General features: G+C 37.2%; 1 protein-coding gene across 1 annotated transcript in view; it reads right to left on the bottom strand.

Moving 5' to 3' along the window:
* LOC100366953 (uncharacterized) overlaps positions 1-24254 on the bottom strand; it is a 151938-nt gene that overhangs the window by 30336 nt on the left and 97348 nt on the right. The window contains exons 48-59 of the mRNA XM_085491379.1: positions 22064-22232; positions 21780-21939; positions 20990-21164; positions 20542-20810; positions 19767-19987; positions 8149-8358; positions 7747-7993; positions 7205-7420; positions 6229-6322; positions 5308-5568; positions 4955-5091; positions 882-1133 (exon numbers count right to left, since the gene is read on the bottom strand). Of these exons, the coding sequence (XP_085347505.1) occupies positions 882-1133; positions 4955-5091; positions 5308-5568; positions 6229-6322; positions 7205-7420; positions 7747-7993; positions 8149-8358; positions 19767-19987; positions 20542-20810; positions 20990-21164; positions 21780-21939; positions 22064-22232 (2411 nt within the window). The remainder of the gene's footprint in view (positions 1-881; positions 1134-4954; positions 5092-5307; positions 5569-6228; positions 6323-7204; positions 7421-7746; positions 7994-8148; positions 8359-19766; positions 19988-20541; positions 20811-20989; positions 21165-21779; positions 21940-22063; positions 22233-24254) is intronic.

Raw genomic sequence — 24254 nt, 5'->3', positions numbered from 1 at the left:
TGTTTTTCTAGTTCTAGACTATTATAATTCAAGACAGGTAGTCATATTTGCGGCTTTAAGAATATGACACTTGACATTACACTTGACACATGACTCCCATGGTCCAATCACATGACTCTTATGGCCCAATCACATGACTTGTATGGTCCAATCACATGACTCGTATGGTCCAATCACATGACTCTTATGGCCCAATCACATGACTCGTATGGTCCAATCACATGACTCGTATGGTCCAATCACATGACTCTTATGGCCCAATCACATGACTCGTATGGTCCAATCACATGACTCGTATGGTCCAATCACATGACTCTTATGGCCCAATCACATGACTCATATGGTCCAATCACATGACTCGTATGGTCCAATCACATGACTCTTATGGCCCAATCACATGACTCGTATGGTCCAATCACATGACTTGTATGTTCCAATCACATGACTCTTATGGCCCAATCACATGACTCATATGGTCCAATCACATGACTCGTATGGTCCAATCACATGACTCTTATGGCCCAATCACATGACTCGTATGGTCCAATCACATGACTCATATGGCCAAATAACATGACCATAGTTACACAAAGTCCATCATCAATATCAATTTTATAATAAGACATATTTTCGCCAATGTAAAATGAACAAAATGACCTCTGTGGAAGTTAATGAGTATCAAATACAAAGTAGTATGTCATGCAACATGACAAACAATAAAAAAAATGAATTTCTGTTCAAAACAAAATAAATTTTCCAACTCTCTAAATGCTGTTTGCATCAACATAAAGTTATAATTAATATCTCAGTATTACATCTAGAAAAATAAAATTCACAAGAAAACACAGCTCATGATAAAAGAAATCAGATAATGCACTGACCTGTCATGAGACCATCCAGTCCAAATCCATCCCAATTGCTAGATAACAGAGTCACTGATGGTTGGTAGTTGATGTCAAAACCAATCACGTCACCATCTTTGACCTGGCCTGGCAACAACGGATCTTTTTGTATAGAGATACCATTGGATCTGATTGACTGAGTATATCCAAGAAGATTGGTTGCCCTGACAACAAGGTAATAAGACTCTCCATCTTTCAAAGAAACTTGGTCATTCTCACCGTATGTTTGACCTGCAACAGAAACATGGTGAGTAGTCTCAGATGGTAACGTTATATAATATTATTATATATATAATATATTATTGGTGATTCGAAATATTGTTTTGGCATTGTTTATTTTTCACCCCAGTTTTCTAGCAGTTATTCTAATGAAATAAATTTTGGAGGATGAATTGGCAAATAATATATCTAAATATCCGGATAATAAATTTTTTGTTGTGGTGACTTTAATGCCAGAACGGCAACGGAACCAGACTTTACTGAACATGATAACAGGGATTTTTTCGCTGATCAAGTAAATATGCCAGAACCAGAGTTACCAAAAAGGTCTTCCCAGGATCGTGCAATTAATCCATTTGGCCATTTATTACTAGATTTATGTAAAAACTCTAATTTAAGAATTCTTAATGGCCGATTATTTGAAGATAAAGGACTAGGCCATTTTACATGTATTAAACTTACAGGTGCCAGTGTAATTGATTACGTCCTAACATGTTATGACTATTTTGAACTGTGTAGTGATTTTTCCATAGTTAATAGACCCGATTCTGACCACTTAACAATCACATTTAGACTGAAAACTCTAACCCAAAATGAGAAAGAATCCTCAATTGAGGGCAGTATTTTTACTAGATTTAATTGGAATGTATCAAAACAGGATCAATTCCATACATTTTGGAAAGGAGAAACTGCAAAGCTCTTGGTAGAAAGATTTCACACTTTAGAAAATATGGGAAATACTATTGAAGCTGCTAATATTTTATCTGATTTGTTATTTAACGCGGCTGATGGCATGAAACATAAATGTAAATTGCCACAGACTATAAGAAAGTTTGATAAGAAAAATAATTTGTTCAACGATGACTGCAAATATATGTAGCAACAGACCAGAAAAGCCCTAAATCAGTTTCGAAATTGTAGATCTGTTGTTAATCTTGAAAACTATATTACTCACAGAAATAATTATCGTATATTGCTGAGGGACAAAAAGAAACTATTTAACAATCTCAAAAAACGTGAACTTTACATCTCTCAAACAATCCGAATACAAAGGAATTTTGGAATTTATTAAATAGTAAGAAAAGTGGCCCATCTACAAAAATCCAACCAAGCACATGGCATGTTTATTTTTCTCAACTCTTTGCGAGTACAGATTTGAATTATGGGAATGAAAGTAACATGTTTTTAGAAGAAGTTCAAGACTATCTTGATAATTTATTAATTATCAAATGCAGTTATTGACTATCAGATTTTAGATCAAGCCATTACAATGGTGGAATTGGAACATGCCCTTGGTCGGTTAAATGCAAATAAGACAACTGGTATTGATGGTTTATCGCCGAAAATATTTAGGCATATTCCTATGATTTTTAAACAATTACTTGTTAAACTTTTCAATACAATACCTAATACTGGTATATTCCCTCCACAATGGGTGCATGGTTTAATTATTCCTATCTATAAGAAGGGTGAAAGAGATTCAGTTAATAACTATAGAGGTATTACATTATTGCCATCGATGACAAAAGTTTTCAGTGATATTATATATCATCGTCTGCTTAATTGGGTCAACTTGCACTATAATCCTATTGTGGAAGAACAGGCCGGTTTCCGTAAAAATTATTCATCAGTTGACAATCTATTAGTTTTATCAACCATTATTGATCGTTATTTGTCATTAGGAAGTAAATTATACTGTGCATTTATAGATTTTGAAAAGACATTTGATAGGATTAACCACACCTTACTCTTTTATAAACTAACAAAATTGGGAATGGGTAGCAAACTATTTAAAGTATTGAAGTCCATGTACCAAGATATCAGGGCATGTGTTTGCTCCCCAGTAGGTATTTCTGAATTGTTCAAATGTGAAGTAGGAGTCCAACAAGGCAGTGTTTTATCACCACTCCTTTTCTCTCTCTTTGTAAATGATCTTGTAAATGAATCAATACAACACAGCCACGCCAGAGTTTATATAACGCTTATAAAATTATTATATTTGTTATTTGCAGACGATTTGGCAGTTTTTAGCTCTTCCATTATGGGTTTACAACGTCTTCTGAATAATTTGAATAATTTGGATCTATATGCAAATAAATGGAGACTAAAAGTTAATATTGATAAATCTGAAGGCTTGCAGGACATAAACTAGAAGTTGTTTCTTATTATAATTATTTGGGTATAGTATTGTCGAGTTCTGGGCTTTGGAACTATGCCCAGTCTAGTTTGGCAAAAAAAGCGTCAGGATCGTTGTTTGCGATTAAGAAAAGTATTTCGCAATTTGACGGTATTGATGTAAATATTGCATTTAAAATCTTTGATGGTAAAATCCTACCAATTTTAATGTACGCTAGCGAAGTCTGGGGCTTTCACAATGGCAATCAAGTTGAAATTATATAAAACAAATTCTGTCGATTTATATTGAAAGTCTATCATAATGCACCAAATTTGGCTATAAGGGGGAAGTTAGGTAGGTTTACTATTAAAACGTTTAGACTTGTTAGAATTATTAAGTACTGGCTTCGCATTTTATCATTACCTCATCACAGACTGGTATATTTATGTTACATGTTTCAGTACCATGAAGCAGAAAAGGGTAAAAAGTGTTGGGCCCTGAATTTAAAAATGTTACTTCTTTCTTATGGCCTGGGTGAGGCATGGTACAACCAAGGGGTGGAGAACTCTGAATACTTTGTTAAGCTTTTCAAACAGCGATGCTTGGACATTGATATTCAAAATTGGCAAAGTGGACTCGAGCTATTTCCGAAGCTGTGCTTTCATAGAAAATTTAAATAATAAATATATTTGGTCAAGAGAATTATTTTAAAACAGTCCAAAAAGACTGTTACAGTGAAGTATTGTGTCGCCTAAGAATTTCTGCCCATTGTCTACATATTGAAACTGATAGAAAATTTCATAATACACACACAGAAAGAGTTTGTATTTTATGTAATACCAATTGTGTAGAGGACGAGTACCATTTTTTCATTATCTGTCCGTTTTACCAAGAGTTGAGATCTGAATACATCCCAAGTTATTATTATACACTTCCGTCACCCGAACAATTTATATCGCTATTACAATTACAAAATGCAGTAATCTTGCGTAATATTTCTAAATTCATTTTTCTCGCCACAAAAAAACGTAATACAATTATTTTGGTACGACAGTTCATGTTCTTTTCATATTTTCTTGTTCTTTTTCAGTCACTGTAAAATGACATTGTCCTCTGTAACATGTTATGTAATTATAATGAGTATACCTTGAGGCCGGAGGCCTACAGTATTATGAATAAATTTATAGTAAAATATAATATTATTATCACCTAGACTAATTTTAGAAATCCACTGATGTTCAGAAGAAGTTGTTTGTTATATTATTTACTGTAAATGCATTTTTAAATATTCACTGGTTTTTAATTTCACTAGTTTCACTGATAAGTAAAATTCGCTAAATTAAATTTATGTCAACATGTGAAATAACAATAAAACTCATTGTGTACCTGCACAGTTTGTGAACTCAAAACCCAGTGAAATTGCTCAAAGCATCAAAATAGTGAGATAAATATGCAAAAGAAAATAGTTTTACAGTAATTGTCAATGGTTCATGTAAGTATGAATTTGGAGGAACAATTAATTTTACAACTACAAAATTGACACTAAATTTTGAGTAGATTTTTTGGCCCACAAACTTTAATAATGTGCATACTAATACTTCCATGTACCAATGATTATCACATTGACAATATAGCCTATATAGATGATATAATATTTTAAATTTGTGCTTTCTATATAAATACTTATAATTAAATATAATATATGTAAAAGACGTACCTTCAGGGAGTTCCACCATTGGTTGTATTTCTGTACCATCAAATCCTTGGATAGACCATTCATATTTTCTGATTGGACAAGGATCACCACTGAAATCCCAATGGCCACTCAGCATTTCAATGTTTTCTTGATAATCCCTTCAGAAAAGAAAAAACACTAACTTGTTTTCATACATGGTGCAAACTTGAATCTTCAAGAAAAGTACATTATCTATGTTTTTAAAAATTCTAACCATGTGAACAGATCAACAGATTTATTCAGACAAAAAATTCAGAACAATTTTGAACCATTTTACCATTTCAAAATTGAATTGAAATAATTCTAATAATGAAAAGAGTGCTTGTGAAACTTACAAGTCTTTATCGGTGTCACCATCCCATACATAACTTTCACCAATAGAGGGCAAACCTTGAGTAATTCGACTGATGAATACACCATTAGACATTGCAATAGACGTCAATCCTGCAGCATTTGTAGCTTTAACAGACACATATCCCTGTTTGACATCAGTTAAATCAAGTCCTGTTATAACTGTGTAGTAAGAATCTAGTGGTACATCCTGATATTCCTGTAGTTGTGTACCACCTGGTGATGTACCAGCAGCAACCTGGTACCTAGGAACAGAATTTTTCAATCAGCAGTTAAGTGAAGTTATGAGACTCTTTTCTTCTTTTCTCTTAAAACGTTCAGTTTCTTAGTTACAAACTGTCCATATAAAAAATAGGTTTTTGTTATTTTTTGTGTAGAAAAAGATTCCCTGGGCATATTCCTGGATATAACCTCAACTTCTTTATTGTGTCAAAAGTGGGGGTGGGCGTTTGCCCGGACATGGGCTCTTACCCGGATAAATGCGGTACTGGTCAATCAGGCAATTTAAGAAGATGATGATGAACATACATGAGAATTCAACTTTCTCTTTACTTTTTAACAAAGTTATTATTTTCTCGTGGCATAACTTGGGACTTAAACCATGTTTCCTGTGATCAGTCAATGAGTATGTGGAGCAGTCTGTTAATTAGTAGAGTGTTCCCCTAATGTCACAAAATGAACTAATCCAATAGAAGACCACTCAAAGTATCAAAGCAATTGGAGTTACAGTAGTAGTTTCAAGAAGTTGAAAATATTTGCTAAAATTACAGAATTTATGATATCGTCGTGAAATATTAAAATCTACTGGGGGTCCACCCAAGGTACACATACATGTTTACCAAGTGTGAAAACAACAGAAATAACAGAAATAATAAAGTGATATAAAATAGAAGATTAAAACTAACCTTATAATAGGTGTATCAGGATCTTGGAAGGGTTGCCACGACAATGAAATCTGAGTTAAAGATTTCTGACAAACAACATCCATATATGCACAGTCTGTGAACAAAATAAAAAAAATATGTTGTGTGATATTCCTTCAAAAGAGAAAATGATATTCATTCTATCAAAATCATTATATGCCTAAGTTTTACTACAATTATTCATATCTTTGATTTCCTTCCTTATTTAGCTTTTTGTTAATAATATGTACATAAAAAATCACTTTATTTCAATCTGTCACTTCAAAACTTTTCATATAAAATATAACATATCAGTTGTTCATAGAAGCAGTCATACAAATACTGGTAATTTGACAATTTAAACCTGTTGTTTGAGATAGTCATCTTTCTAATTTTGAAGTAGTGAGGATAAAGAACCAAATTCATAAAAATATTGCAAAATGATAAGCCTATTTTCAGTTATTTTCCCAGAAGGAAATAGACTCCAGTGATTAGATGCAGAAAATTTTAAGATCACATTAAAAGTGCCACAGGATTAATTGTTTTTACCCAAAAATATTGTAATTACATTCTTGCTGGTCATCATGGTCACTGTTACCATGACTATATAGTGAAACAGTGGAAACAACGATGGGAGAAACAAACATTATTTGCAATGCCGAAACATGTATTGTGCTTCTCAAAAACCATTTGCGTGTATTTACTTTTACTTACATTGCACTTTTCACAATACTGATTAATCAAGAGCCCATGACAACAACAACAATAACAACAACAACAACAAAATATTCAGCAATAAACAAAACAAAATAAACACTATTTATATGGTCATATACAATCATAGATTAAATACCTTCAAATAAGTTTTTAATGCTGCTTTGAAATTAACTGTATTTGAGATGTTTTTATGTTGTTTTGAAGAGCATTTCAAATGTGCATAGACAACTCTATTGCCTCACATTACAAATCAGGATCTTACCTTCACCCAAAGAACACGTTGTAATCTGCTCTGTATTGTCTGTGGTAACATCAATTTCATCAACTCCACTCAACTCAATAACACTTCCTGGTATTGGAGGGGTTCCGTCAATTACAATAGGTAGTGAGAAAGATTGTGATTTCAAACCGACACCATTGTATGCAATGACGGTTGCATAGTATACGCCATTGTGCTGCAGACCACCATTTTGTAAATCTGAAAATGACAATGATACTCATTTTGTTTCAAATAAAACAATTCAGAATTTTGTCATAAAAAAATCATTTGCTAATTAAATTGTATACCCAAATGAACAAGTGTTATTGCTAGTAAATTTTAAAATGAGATGTGTATATGGTCAAAATGACATATTTTATGTGGATAATCCACCATATACAATGTATGCTATTTTTGGTTCTGTATGATTCTATTTGATTCTAGAGATATGTGCGAGGAATAATTCAGTATATGTAATGGTAATACACTGAACATTTACATGCTTTATGATTTTCACAAAGCAAACATTAACATTGTCAGCTCACCTCTAGCTCTATAACTGGTGACATGTGTAGGCAACTTTGTATAAGGGAATCGTGAATCATCTCCTTCTGACGTTCCAATGCCAAATTCATAATGTGATATAAAACTTTCCTCGTCATAGAAATGACTCCATGAACAGAACAGTTCATCAATTGCTACACTGTATCTAGGACACTCTACAGTTCCCGCTATTGGTGGAGATGTATCAACAGTCACACTACCGGATATAGACTCAGTCCACAAACCAACCTATTAACAACAAACATGTTTCAGAATTCTAGCATGTAAATATCTACATATGCTTTGAATTATTGAAATTACAATTCAAGGATTTACATAATTTCCAACATTAGTTTTTACATACACACATGAAACAACAATATATTAGGTTGCAATAGATTCACCTTGTTGAGTGACCTCAATGTGAGAATATTTGGTTTTCCATTTCCCTCTGGTACCACCATACCATTAGGCACACTGTATCCATCAGTGACGTCAGTTATATTGTATATATCATGCGCACCAGAATAACTTCCATAAGAGAATGAAGTGTATATGATGATACTTTCATCTTCAGTTATCTCCCATTCAGCAGCCAAGGAATCCACGGATTCCTGTAATATCAAGAATATCAATTGTTACAAGAAGAACATGACTAATTGATCACAAACACAGATTCCCTCAATGTCTTTTCCCAGTCTACTGTAAAGCACATAATAGATGGGTCTGAATATATGATGATCTTATATGCTGCATCTTGTATTATGATACTACAAAGTCTGCGATATTTAATAATACATGTATATACCATCAAGAATATGAAAGATTAGGAAGAAAGAAGAACCCATTAAAGTTACACAAATTGTGAGTTGATTACAAAAAGACCGATGCACACTAAAATGTTTTGTGTTATTTTTTCCAGTGTTCTAGTTTAAAGAGAGAATAATTTCATGTAATTGCATGCTAATTAAATCTCAAACGTTTCCAGACATCTGTTGTCTTTGATATGATGGCTTTGGTCAGAAATTAGTTTAACTGAAGTACACATAAAAAAAGATATAGAATTTTATTTACAAATTCAAAAATCTTAATTTTTCTGCAAATATTTTAATGAAATATTTTTGGATAAATTATACGTTTAGTAGCCACCTTTGGTGTTCAAAGGGTTAATACAGTCACACCTGTAAGCAACCATGTTTAGTAGCCACCTTTGGTGTTCAAAAGGTTAATACAGTCACACCTGTAAGGAACCACATTCAGTAGCCACCTTTGGTGTTCAAAGGGTTAATACAGTCACACCTGTAAGCAATCACATTTAGTAGCCACCTTTGGTGTTCAAAGGGTTAATACAGTCACACCTGTAAGCAACCACATTTAGTAGCCACCTTTGGTGTTCAAAGGGTTAATACAGTCACACCTGTAAGCAACCACATTTAATAGCCATCTTTGGTGTTCAAAGGGTTAATACAGTCACACCTGTAAGCAACCACATTTAGTAGTAACCTTTGGTGTTCAAAGGGTTAATACAGTCACACCTGTAAGCAACCATGTTTAGTAGCCACCTTTGGTGTTCAAAGGGTTAATACAGTCACACCTGTAAGCAACCACATTTAGTAGCCATCTTTGGTGTTCAAAGGATTAATACAGTCACACCTGTAAGCAACCATGTTTAGTAGCCACCTTTGGTGTTCAAAGGGTTAATACAGTCACACCTGTAAGCAACCACATTTAGTAGGCACCTTTGGTGTTCAAAGGATTAATACAGTCACACCTGTAAGCAACCATGTTTAGTAGCCACCTTTGGTGTTCAAAGGGTTAATACAGTCACACCTGTAAGCAACCACATTTAGTAGTCACCTTTGGTGTTCAAAGGGTTAATACAGTCACACCTGTAAGCAACTACATTTAGTAGTCACCTTTGGTGTTCAAAGGATTAATACAGTCACACCTGTAAGCAACCATGTTTAGTAGCCACCTTTGGTGTTCAAAGGGTTAATACAGTCACACCTGTAAGCAACCACATTTAGTAGGCACCTTTGGTGTTCAAAGGATTAATACAGTCACACCTGTAAGTAATAACATTTGGTAGGCACCTTTGGTGTTCAAAGGGTTAATACAGTCACACCTGTAAGCAACCATGTTTAGTAGCCACCTTTGGTGTTCAAAAGGTTAATACAGTCACACCTGTAAGCAACCACATTTAGTAGGCACCTTTGGTGTTCAAAGGGTTAATACTGTCACACCTGTAAGCAATCACATTTAGTAGCCACCTTTGGTGTTCAAAGGGTTAATACAGTCACACCTGTAAGCAACCATGTTTAGTAGCCACCTTTGGTGTTCAAAAGGTTAATACAGTCACACCTGTAAGCAACCACATTTAGTAGGCACCTTTGGTGTTCAAAGGGTTAATACAGTCACACCTGTAAGCAATCACATTTAGTAGCCACCTTTGGTGTTCAAAGGGTTAATACAGTCACACTTGTAAGCAACCACATTTAGTAGGCACCTTTGGTGTTCAAAGGGTTAATACAGTCACACCTGTAAGCAACCATGTTTAGTAGCCACCTTTGGTGTTCAAAGGGTTAATACAGTCACACCTGTAAGCAACCACATTTAGTAGGCACCTTTGGTGTTCAAAGGGTTAATACAGTCACACCTGTAAGCAATCACATTTAGTAGCCACCTTTGGTGTTCAAAGGATTAATACAGTTACACCTGTAAGCAACCATGTTTAGTAGCCACCTTTGGTGTTCAAAGGGTTAATACAGTCACACCTGTAAGCAACCACATTTAGTAGGCACCTTTGGTGTTCAAAGGGTTAATACAGTCACACCTGTAAGCAACCATGTTTAGTAGCCACCTTTGGTGTTCAAAGGGTTAATACAGTCACACCTGTAAGCAACCACATTTAGTAGGCACCTTTGGTGTTCAAAGGGTTAATACAGTCACACCTGTAAGCAATCACATTTAGTAGCCACCTTTGGTGTTCAAAGGATTAATACAGTTTCACCTGTAAGCAACCATGTTTAGTAGCCACCTTTGGTGTTCAAAGGGTTAATACAGTCACACCTGTAAGCAACCACATTTAGTAGCCACCTTTGGTGTTCAAAGGGTTAATACAGTCACACGTGTAAGCAATCACATTTAGTAGGCACCTTTGGTGTTCAAAAGGTTAATACAGTCACACCTCTAAGAAACCACATTTAGTAGCCACCTTTGGTGTTCAAAGGGTTAATACAGTCACACCCTGTAAGCAACTACATTTAGTAGCCACCTTTGGTGTTCAAAGGGTTAATACAGTCACACCCTGTAAGCAACCACATTTAGTAGCCACCTTTGGTGTTCAAAGGGTTAATACAGTCACACCCTGTAAGCAACTACATTTAGTAGTCACCTTTGGTGTTCAAAGGGTTAATACAGTCACACCTGTAAGCAACCACATTCAGTAGCCACCTTTGGTGTTCAAAGGGTTAATACAGTCACACCTGTGAGCAACCACATTTAATAGCCATCTTTGGTGTTCAAATAGTTAATACAGTCACACCTGTAAGCAACCACATTTAGTAGCCACCTTTGGTGTTCAAAGGGTTAATACAGTCACACCTGTAAGCAACCACATTTAATAGCCATCTTTGGTGTTCAAAGGGTTAATACAGTCACACCTGTAAGCAACCACATTTAGTAGCCACCTTTGGTGTTCAAAGGATTAATACAGTCACACCTGTAAGCAATCACATTTAATAGCCATCTTTGGTGTTCAAAGGGTTAATACAGTCACACCTGTAAGCAACCACATTTAGTAGTCACCTTTGGTGTTCAAAGGGTTAATACAGTCACACCTGTAAGCAACCACATTCAGTAGCCACCTTTGGTGTTCAAAGGGTTAATACAGTCACACCTGTAAGCAACCACATTTAGTAGCCACCTTTGGTGTTCAAAGGGTTAATACAGTCACACCTGTAAGCAACCACATTTAATAGCCATCTTTGGTGTTCAAAGGGTTAATACAGTCACACCTGTAAGCAACCACATTTAATAGCCATCTTTGGTGTTCAAAGGGTTAATACAGTCACACCTGTAAGCAACCACATTTAGTAGTCACCTTTGGTGTTCAAAGGGTTAATACAGTCACACCTGTAAGCAACCACATTTAATAGCCACCTTTGGTGTTCAAAGGGTTAATACAGTCACACCTGTAAGCAACCACATTTAATAGCCATCTTTGGTGTTCAAAGGGTTAATACAGTCACACCTGTAAGCAACCACATTTAGTAGTCACCTTTGGTGTTCAAAGGGTTAATACAGTCACACCTGTAAGCAACCACATTCAGTAGCCACCTTTGGTGTTCAAAGGGTTAATACAGTCACACCTGTAAGCAACCACATTTAATAGCCATCTTTGGTGTTCAAATAGTTAATACAGTCACACTTGTAAGCAACCACATTTAGTAGCCATCTTTGGTGTTCAAATAGTTAATACAGTCACACCCTGTAAGCAACTACATTTAGTAGTCACCTTTGGTGTTCAAAGGGTTAATACAGTCACACCTGTAAGCAACCACATTCAGTAGCCACCTTTGGTGTTCAAAGGGTTAATACAGTCACACCTGTAAGCAACCACATTCAGTAGCCACCTTTGGTGTTCAAAGGGTTAATACAGTCACACCTGTAAGCAACCACATTTAGTAGGCACCTTTGGTGTTCAAAGGGTTAATACAGTCACACCTGTAAGCAACCATGTTTAGTAGCCACCTTTGGTGTTCAAAGGGTTAATACAGTCACACCTGTAAGCAACCACATTTAGTAGGCACCTTTGGTGTTCAAAGGGTTAATACAGTCACACCTGTAAGCAATCACATTTAGTAGCCACCTTTGGTGTTCAAAGGATTAATACAGTTACACCTGTAAGCAACCATGTTTAGTAGCCACCTTTGGTGTTCAAAGGGTTAATACAGTCACACCTGTAAGCAACCACATTTAGTAGGCACCTTTGGTGTTCAAAGGGTTAATACAGTCACACCTGTAAGCAACCATGTTTAGTAGCCACCTTTGGTGTTCAAAGGGTTAATACAGTCACACCTGTAAGCAACCACATTTAGTAGGCACCTTTGGTGTTCAAAGGGTTAATACAGTCACACCTGTAAGCAATCACATTTAGTAGCCACCTTTGGTGTTCAAAGGATTAATACAGTTTCACCTGTAAGCAACCATGTTTAGTAGCCACCTTTGGTGTTCAAAGGGTTAATACAGTCACACCTGTAAGCAACCACATTTAGTAGCCACCTTTGGTGTTCAAAGGGTTAATACAGTCACACGTGTAAGCAATCACATTTAGTAGGCACCTTTGGTGTTCAAAAGGTTAATACAGTCACACCTCTAAGAAACCACATTTAGTAGCCACCTTTGGTGTTCAAAGGGTTAATACAGTCACACCCTGTAAGCAACTACATTTAGTAGCCACCTTTGGTGTTCAAAGGGTTAATACAGTCACACCCTGTAAGCAACCACATTTAGTAGCCACCTTTGGTGTTCAAAGGGTTAATACAGTCACACCCTGTAAGCAACTACATTTAGTAGTCACCTTTGGTGTTCAAAGGGTTAATACAGTCACACCTGTAAGCAACCACATTCAGTAGCCACCTTTGGTGTTCAAAGGGTTAATACAGTCACACCTGTGAGCAACCACATTTAATAGCCATCTTTGGTGTTCAAATAGTTAATACAGTCACACCTGTAAGCAACCACATTTAGTAGCCACCTTTGGTGTTCAAAGGGTTAATACAGTCACACCTGTAAGCAACCACATTTAATAGCCATCTTTGGTGTTCAAAGGGTTAATACAGTCACACCTGTAAGCAACCACATTTAGTAGTCACCTTTGGTGTTCAAAGGGTTAATACAGTCACACCTGTAAGCAACCACATTTAATAGCCACCTTTGGTGTTCAAAGGGTTAATACAGTCACACCTGTAAGCAACCACATTTAATAGACATCTTTGGTGTTCAAAGGGTTAATACAGTCACACCTGTAAGCAACCACATTTAGTAGTCACCTTTGGTGTTCAAAGGGTTAATACAGTCACACCTGTAAGCAACCACATTCAGTAGCCACCTTTGGTGTTCAAAGGGTTAATACAGTCACACCTGTAAGCAACCACATTTAATAGCCATCTTTGGTGTTCAAATAGTTAATACAGTCACACTTGTAAGCAACCACATTTAGTAGCCATCTTTGGTGTTCAAATAGTTAATACAGTCACACCCTGTAAGCAACTACATTTAGTAGTCACCTTTGGTGTTCAAAGGGTTAATACAGTCACACCTGTAAGCAACCACATTCAGTAGCCACCTTTGGTGTTCAAAGGGTTAATACAGTCACACCTGTAAGCAACCACATTCAGTAGCCACCTTTGGTGTTCAAAGGGTTAATACAGTCACACCTGTAAGCAACCACATTTAGTAGCCATCTTTGGTGTTCAAAGGGTTAATACAGTCACACCTGTAAGCAACCACATTTAATAGCCATCTTTGGTGTTCAAAGGGTTAATACAGTCACACCTGTAAGCAACCACATTTAGTAGTAACCTTTGGTGTTCAAAGGGTTAATACAGTCACACCTGTAAGCAACCACATTTAATAGCCATCTTTGGTGTTCAAATAGTTAATACAGTCACACCTGTAAGCAACCACATTTAGTAGCCACCTTTGGTGTTCAAAGGGTTAATACAGTCACACCTGTAAGCAACCACATTTAATAGCCATCTTTGGTGTTCAAAGGGTTAATACAGTCACACCTCTAAGCAACCACATTTAATAGCCACCTTTGGTGTTCAAAGGGTTAATACAGTCACACCTGTAAGCAACCACATTTAATAGCCATCTTTGGTGTTCAAAGGGTTAATACAGTCACACCTGTAAGCAACCACATTTAGTAGTAACCTTTGGTGTTCAAAGGGTTAATACAGTCACACCTGTAAGCAACCACATTTAATAGCCATCTTTGGTGTTCAAAGGGTTAATACAGTCACACCTGTAAGCAACCACATTTAGTAGTAACCTTTGGTGTTCAAAGGGTTAATACAGTCACACCTGTAAGCAACCACATTTAATAGCCATCTTTGGTGTTCAAATAGTTAATACAGTCACACCTGTAAGCAACCACATTTAGTAGCCATCTTTGGTGTTCAAATAGTTAATACAGTCACACCTGTAAGCAACCACATTTAATAGCCATCTTTGGTGTTCAAAGGGTTAATACAGTCACACCTGTAAGCAACCACATTCAGTAGCCATCTTTGGTGTTCAAAGGGTTAATACAGTCACACCTGTAAGCAACCACATTTAGTAGCCACCTTTGGTGTTCAAAGGGTTAATACAGTCACACCTGTAAGCAACCACATTTAGTAGCCACCTTTGGTGTTCAAATAGTTAATACAGTCACACCTGTAAGCAACCACATTTAATAGCCATCTTTGGTGTTCAAATAGTTAATACAGTCACACCTGTAAGCAACCACATTTAGTAGCCATCTTTGGTGTTCAAATAGTTCATACAGTCACACCTGTAAGCAACCACATTTAATAGCCATCTTTGGTGTTCAAAGGGTTAATACAGTCACACCTGTAAGCAACCACATTTAGTAGCCACCTTTGGTGTTCAAAGGGTTAATACAGTCACACCTGTAAGCAACCACATTTAATAGCCATCTTTGGTGTTCAAATAGTTAATACAGTCACACCTGTAAGCAACCACATTTAGTAGCCACCTTTGGTGTTCAAAGGGTTAATACAGTCACACCTGTAAGCAACCACATTTAGTAGCCACCTTTGGTGTTCAAAGGGTTAATACAGTCACACCTGTAAGCAACCACATTTAATAGCCATCTTTGGTGTTCAAAGGGTTAATACAGTCACACCTGTAGGCAACCACATTTAGTAGGCACCCTTGGTGTTCAAAGGGTTAATACAGTCACACCTGTAAGCAACCATGTTTAGTAGCCACCTTTGGTGTTCAAAGGGTTAATACAGTCACACCTGTAAGCAACCACATTTAATAGCCATCTTTGGTGTTCAAAGGGTTAATACAGTCACACCTGTAAGCAACCACATTTAGTAGCCACCTTTGGTGTTCAAAGGGTTAATACTGTCACACCTGTAAGCAACCACATTTAGTAGCCACCTTTGGTGTTCAAATAGTTAATACAGTCACACCTGTAAGCAACCACATTCAGTAGCCACCTTTGGTGTTCAAAGGGTTAATACAGTCACACCTGTAAGCAACCACATTCAGTAGCCATCTTTGGTGTTCAAAGGGTTAATACAGTCACACCTGTAAGCAACCACATTTAATAGCCATCTTTGGTGTTCAAATAGTTAATACAGTCACACCTGTAAGCAACCACATTTAGTAGCCACCTTTGGTGTTCAAAGGGTTAATACAGTCACACCTGTAAGCAACCACATTTAGTAGCCACCTTTGGTGTTCAAAGGGTTAATACAGTCACACCTGTAAGCAACCACATTTAGTAGCCACCTTTGGTGTTCAAATAGTTAATACAGTCACACCTGTAAGCAACCACATTCAGTAGCCACCTTTGGTGTTCAAAGGGTTAATACAGTCACACCTGTAAGCAACCACATTTAGTAGCCACCTTTGGTGTTCAAAGGGTTAATACAGTCCACCTGTAAGCAACTACATTTAGTAGTCACCTTTGGTGTTCAATGGGTTAATACAGTCACACCTGTAAGCAACCACATTCAGTAGCCACCTTTGGTGTTCAAAGGGTTAATACAGTCACACCTGTAAGCAACCACATTTAGTAGCCATCTTTGGTGTTCAAAGGGTTAATACAGTCACACCTGTAAGCAACTACATTTAGTAGCCACCTTTGGTGTTCAAAGGGTTAATACAGTCACACCTGTAAGCAATCACATTTAGTAGCCACCGTTGTTGTTCAAAAGGTTAATACAGTCACACCTGTAAGCAACCATGTTTAGTAGCCACCTTTGGTGTTCAAAGGGTTAATACAGTCACACCTGTAAGCAATCACATTTAGTAGTCACCTTTGGTGTTCAAAGGGTTAATACAGTCACACCTGTAAGCAACTACATTTAGTAGCCACCTTTGGTGTTCAAAGGGTTAATACAGTCACACCTGTAAGCAATCACATTTAGTAGCCACCGTTGTTGTTCAAAGGGTTAATACAGTCACACCTGTAAGCAACCATGTTTAGTAGCCACCTTTGGTGTTCAAAGGGTTAATACAGTCACACCTGTAAGCAATCACATTTAGTAGTCACCTTTGGTGTTCAAAGGGTTAATACAGTCACACCTGTAAGCAACCACATTCAGTAGCCACCTTTGGTGTTCAAAGGGTTAATACAGTCACACCTGTAAGCAATCACATTTAGTAGCCACCTTTGGTGTTCAAAAGGTTAATACAGTCACACCTGTAAGCAACCACATTTAGTAGTCACCTTTGGTGTTCAAAGGGTTAATACAGTCACACCTGTAAGCAACCACATTCAGTAGCCACCTTTGGTGTTCAAAGGGTTAATACAGTCACACCTGTAAGCAACCACATTCAGTAGCCACCTTTGGTGTTCAAAGGGTTAATACAGTCACACCTGTAAGCAACCACATTTAGTAGCCACCTTTGGTGTTCAAATAGTTAATACAGTCACACCTGTAAGCAACCACATTCAGTAGCCACCTTTGGTGTTCAAAGGGTTAATACAGTCACACCTGTAAGCAACCACATTTAGTAGCCACCTTTGGTGTTCAAAGGGTTAATACAGTCCACCTGTAAGCAACTACATTTAGTAGTCACCTTTGGTGTTCAATGGGTTAATACAGTCACACCTGTAAGCAACCACATTCAGTAGCCACCTTTGGTGTTCAAAGGGTTAATACAGTCACACCTGTAAGCAACCACATTTAGTAGCCATCTTTGGTGTTCAAAGGGTTAATACAGTCACACCTGTAAGCAACTACATTTAGTAGCCACCTTTGGTGTTCAAAGGGTTAATACAGTCACACCTGTAAGCAATCACATTTAGTAGCCACCGTTGTTGTTCAAAAGGTTAATACAGTCACACCTGTAAGCAACCATGTTTAGTAGCCACCTTTGGTGTTCAAAGGGTTAATACAGTCACACCTGTAAGCAATCACATTTAGTAGTCACCTTTGGTGTTCAAAGGGTTAATACAGTCACACCTGTAAGCAACTACATTTAGTAGCCACCTTTGGTGTTCAAAGGGTTAATACAGTCACACCTGTAAGCAATCACATTTAGTAGCCACCGTTGTTGTTCAAAGGGTTAATACAGTCACACCTGTAAGCAACCATGTTTAGTAGCCACCTTTGGTGTTCAAAGGGTTAATACAGTCACACCTGTAAGCAATCACATTTAGTAGTCACCTTTGGTGTTCAAAGGGTTAATACAGTCACACCTGTAAGCAACCACATTCAGTAGCCACCTTTGGTGTTCAAAGGGTTAATACAGTCACACCTGTAAGCAATCACATTTAGTAGCCACCTTTGGTGTTCAAAAGGTTAATACAGTCACACCTGTAAGCAACCACATTTAGTAGTCACCTTTGGTGTTCAAAGGGTTAATACAGTCACACCTGTAAGCAACCACATTCAGTAGCCACCTTTGGTGTTCAAAGGGTTAATACAGTCACACCTGTAAGCAATCACATTTAGTAGCCACCTTTGGTGTTCAAAAGGTTAATACAGTCACACCTGTAAGCAACCACATTTAGTAGCCACCTTTGGTGTTCAAAGGGTTAATACAGTCACACCTGTAAGCAACCATGTTTAGTAGCCACCTTTGGTGTTCAAAGGGTTAATACAGTCACACCTGTAAGCAATCACATTTAGTAGTCACATTTGGTGTTCAAAGGGTTAATACAGTCACACCTGTAAGCAACCACATTCAGTAGCCACCTTTGGTGTTCAAAGGGTTAATACAGTCACACCTGTAAGCAATCACATTTAGTAGCCACCTTTGGTGTTCAAAAGGTTAATACAGTCACTCCTGTAAGCAACCACATTTAGTAGCCACCTTTGGTGTTCAAAGGGTTAATACAGTCACACTTGTAAGCAACCACATTTAATAGCCATCTTTGGTGTTCAAAGGGTTAATACAGTCACACCTGTAGGCAACCACATTTAGTAGCCACCTTTGGTGTTCAAAGGGTTAATACAGTCACACCTGTAAGCAACCATGTTTAGTAGCCACCTTTGGTGTTCAAAAGGTTAATACAGTCACACCTGTAAGCAACCACATTTAATAGCCATCTTTGGTGTTCAAAGGGTTAATACAGTCACACCTCTAAGCAACCACATTTAATAGCCACCTTTGGTGTTCAAAGGGTTAATACAGTCACACCTGTAAGCAACCACATTTAGTAGCCATCTTTTGTGTTCAAAGGGTTAATACAGTCACACCTGTAAGCAACCACATTTAGTAGCCACCTTTGGTGTTCAAAGGGTTAATACAGTCACACCTGTAAGCAACCACATTTAGTAGCCATCTTTGGTGTTCAAAGGGTTAATACAGTCACACCTCTAAGCAACCACATTTAGTAGCCACCTTTGGTGTTCAAAGGGTTAATACAGTCACACCTGTAAGCAACCACATTTAGTAGCCATCTTTGGTGTTCAAAGGGTTAATACAGTCACACCTCTAAGCAACCACATTCAGTAGCCATCTTTGGTGTTCAAAGGGTTAATACAGTCACACCTGTAAGCAACCACATTTAATAGCCATCTTTGGTGTTCAAAGGGTTAATACAGTCACACCTGTAAGCAACCACATTTAGTAGCCACCTTTGGTGTTCAAAGGGTTAATACAGTCACACCTGTAAGCAACCACATTTAGTAGCCACCTTTGGTGTTCAAAGGGTTAATACAGTCACACCTGTAAGCAACCACATTTAGTAGCCACGATTTGGCTGTGACAAGATGCAGGATACTGAAAGTCATACAAGCAAGAAACATCCTATTTTATAACTTACCTGATAATGTGCAGTATTTACATCTAGATTAAGCGTATCATTATCAACCATAACACCCAGACTGTCTATAGTAATGACAGGGGATGTCAAATCAACTGTGAAGCCATCACTGACAGAATCTAGTACATTACCAGCACCTGTTATAGCTCTGACTGTAGTAAAGTATGTCATACTACTATCCAGCTCTAATGGCATCTGTGCTTTACCTGAACCACTCAAACCTACAATGAAAACAAATTCTAATGATAGATCAATTTACTGAATTGAAGTACAGCAAACAAGAAATATTCCTGGTCAATACCAATCTTACAGAGATGGACATGGTATTGAGATATCCTCACTTCATCAAAAGTAGCCCATTATTGAAACCGCAAACTACAGTGTTGATTGAATCCCATGTGTTGTTTTGACACCATTACAATCCCATGACTTTTATTTTTTCATGTTTGATTACAAGAAGAATAGAAAATGGTCTACTACTATTCCAAAATAGATGTTGAAATATTTGTACTTCTTTTTTTTTTTATTTTGCTTGCAATATTTTTTTCAACTATTTTTTATTCACTGAATTCAGTACAAAATTTCAGTGACCACAAAATGTTACCGTCATTTATTATTTTTCTAATTTTATCAGATGCTGTTAGTTCTGAATGTAGATTGACTATGTGACAAATATGCCATGATGAACAGTGAATATCAAATCCACTAAAATTAATTTACACAGTGGCTATTTCATTTCTATACAAAAACAATGTGTGATTAATGTTTTACTGACCTCCTCCGGGGTTGTCATGACCACCATCTACGACAATACCAGCACTAGTATAAGGTTGAATATCATCCAGTCTGGGTGTTGATCCCACAGCCCATTCGTAATGTACAATACCATGTCTTTGACTCTCAAAACCATGAAACTGTGCAGTGACTATGGTATTCTCTTTCTGATAGTCAGTGTCAATACTGACTGTGCTGCCAGCAATGGTCTGTGTGTCTGGTCCATCATTAGTCAAGCCAGTTATGTCACCTTGTAGAACCTTGATTGGACTGGAACCAAATATAAAATATGCAGAGTTCTCACTTTTAAACCAACAAAGATTATCTAATAACAGGAATTATCTTTTATTTTAGAAAGTAAAACAAAGAAATACCCCCAGAAATAGTTCCTGGATGTGACCTTTAGGGGTCTTGCATAAAAAAAGCGTATTTAGAAAAGAAAAATTTACCTGGACACCAAAGGGGTAGACATGCTACCTGCACCATTCTCTGCTTTCACAATGATATAATATATTGGTCCGTCCGTGATCTCATCATATAATTCCAAAGTCAATCCATCAATGTAGCCATCACGTTTATTCCCCATATTTCGATAATCACTAACGAAACTATCCTCAGAACCATCTGAAAAAAAAATTGTTACTGTAACAACTCTTTTACATCCCACACATTTCTAAATAAATTTAAAATGTTAACATTTCTTATATACTGCTCTATTATTGTGACCTTTGACCTAGTTTTGTCTTGTAATTAATTATGCGGGAATGCTCAGTAGTTGGATTTGAAAACCCAGTCTAGTATTCCCATGGGATTTGGGAGATACATTACAAAGGATATTATTACAAGATAAATGATTTGCTTTATTGAAAACATACAACAATGCATATTTCCACTGAGATCAGTGACCTTTGAATGTGTATCACCAGTGTTCAGACAAGTAGAAACAGTAAAAATATTTTATCAGATTTTCTCAATTTTTGCATGATATTTTCATACAGGACATCTGTCGTTCATAGGGAAGACTTTATACTGATGAATAAGGTGACCAAGTTTGATAAAGTTTGGAATAGAATTAGTAAAGTTATTGTGCACACAATAACAATTATTAACGACGACGACAACAACAACGACAACGCCGGACAGATTTTTCCCCTAATATACCTTTCCCTTCCATTTTTGATGGTACGGACAAGGTAAAAACCAATAAGACTGTCACTGTCTTAGAAATTCAGCACTCACCTGCTGCAGTGCCCACAGCAACCCAATATGACATGATACTACTTTCTGCATCAGTAGCAAACCATGTTGCTAGGATACCATTGAGATCAGTTTGGAGGACGAAATCATCAAATAATTCCTCACTTTCACCAGCTAGTACACCAACAAAGACTTTCTTCATCTGAATAAGAGAATTACATATTGTGATGAATGTACGTGTGGACAATCCATGCGTAAGTGTATTCCATTACACCCTTACGTAACGATGACACCAAATGAACAGGCAACTAAACTGAATGTCTTACCCGGGGTGGTGTAGGGTCGATAATAACGCCATCAGTATCATGGACAGTAGACAAACCAGCACCATTAACAGCAGTGACTCTGATACTATAATGTATACCTGCTAGCAGTGTTAAAGGATTATCTGATGACCAGTCAGTCTGATCAGGAGATACGGTCAATGACTCAGTTCTGGAAATATATAAACATGAATATGAAACAGAAATAATCAGAAAAAATCAATTCATAATCAGTGAGATCATATCTAATGAGTTAGGCCCATAACCAATAAGACTGAACAATTAACCAAAAGAACAAGTCATTGAAAATGACACAGTCCTCGTTAAGTTCTCTTTGTGCTCGTCATATTAAAGCGGAGGGGTTGTCGCAAGCGTGTCCTTGAAACTTGAGTTCCAAGTGGCGTATACAACAGATTGTTTATTTACATCAAAACACGTGTTTCGTAATATGGCCAAAATAAAAACAGTCGTTATTCAGCCATCTTTGATCTGATTATGAAACACACTGATATGTATGATGTATGTGCCAAATACGAATGAAAATGGTACATAAATTGTGGAAGTATAGTAGTAAGGCCAAAAAGTCAGATGGCTGTCAATCGGCCATCCTTGACCAGATTTTGAAACAAATTGTCATGGACATGCATCCTAACAAGTATAAAGTACATGTATGTGCCAAATTTGAATGAAAACTGACAGAGCACGTCCAAGATACCTCATAAAAAAACAAGATCAAGATACATGCCAGTCGACCATCTTTGATCCAATTATGAAATAAATCGTCATGGACATGTATCCTAACATGTATAATCTATGTACCAAGTTTGAATGACAACTGACAAAGCATGTCCAAAATACAACATTTTCAAAAAACAAGTTGGCTGCCAGTCAGCCATTTTGAATCGAATCGCTAAACCACTGCACGTGCATATGTCCCACATAAGGTACTACATGTAGGCACATGCAAAGAATGAACAGAATCGGTCCACAGGATTCTGAAATATGACGTTGGACAGACTGAGGCACGGACAGACAGACACATGGACGGTCGGACGGACAGACTCAGGAACTCACAGACGGTCGGGGACATGTATCCTAACATGTATGATCTATGTACTAAATTTGAATGAAAACTGACAAAGCATGTCCAAAATACAATATTTTCAAAAAACAAGATGGCTGCCAGTCGGCCATCTTTGATCCAATTGTGAAATAAATCATCATGGACATGTATCCTAACATGTATAATCTACTGTATGTACCAAGTTTGAATGAAAACTGACAAAGCATGTCCAAAATACAACATTTAAAAAAAACAAGATGGCTGCCAGTCGGCCATTTTGAATCGAATCGCTAAACCACTGCATGTGCATATGTCCCACATAAAGTACTAGGCACATGCAAAGAATGAACGGAATCGGTCCAAGGGATTCTGAGATATGACTCCGGACGGACGCACGGACACACGGACGCACGGAGACCGAATTATAAGTCCCCGTTTTCAGACTTCGTCCGAACGGGGACTAATAACCCACTGGCCACTCAATATTGAATTTGGCCACTCAATACCAAATGTAGCCAACCCATATCTAATGAGGTCAATCAATTTCTTATAAGTTATTTAAGGGGTCCAACCCATATCCGAATGAACCAACCCATACCTAATGAAACCAACCTGGAACAGCACGATCCACATCTAATGTGGCTAACCCATAAACCAATGAAGCCAACTTGTATCTGCTCAACATCTAAATAAGGCCAACCTGAGCCACATTCAGTATGTATGATATATGTGTGAAGTTTGAATGTAATCACTCCAGGCATGTCTAAGATAGAGGTCTGGACACATAGACACATGCAGTGTTCCAAATTAACGTCGGTCCGTCGGCCTCACGCCGACAGTGGGTGTAAAGAGCCTAGAGCTGTGAAAAACCATCAGTCCTTGTGACCGACCATAAATTTATATTTAAAAAAAAAACGTTCCATTATTTAGTATGATTGTAAGACCAAATATATAATAAATATCGATAGTAACTCCAGAATTGTTTCAAAATTGCGTTTTCTTGCACGTTTGATCAACAAATGGCATCACTCATCGACCTGGGCATACGAGTCATAATTCAAGCTTGCCGAATGATCGCGAAATGCGCCGAACGTGGGAACTGTAACAAACGATCTGATTGGTTGTAGGCCG

Source organism: Saccoglossus kowalevskii, chromosome 16 (genome assembly GCF_978046115.1).
Source record: "Saccoglossus kowalevskii chromosome 16, keSacKowa6.1, whole genome shotgun sequence".
NCBI classification, from domain to species: Eukaryota; Metazoa; Hemichordata; class Enteropneusta; family Harrimaniidae; genus Saccoglossus; species Saccoglossus kowalevskii.
Note: the sequence above shows the minus strand (reverse complement) of the source record. Positions and strands in the feature narration are given on the sequence as shown.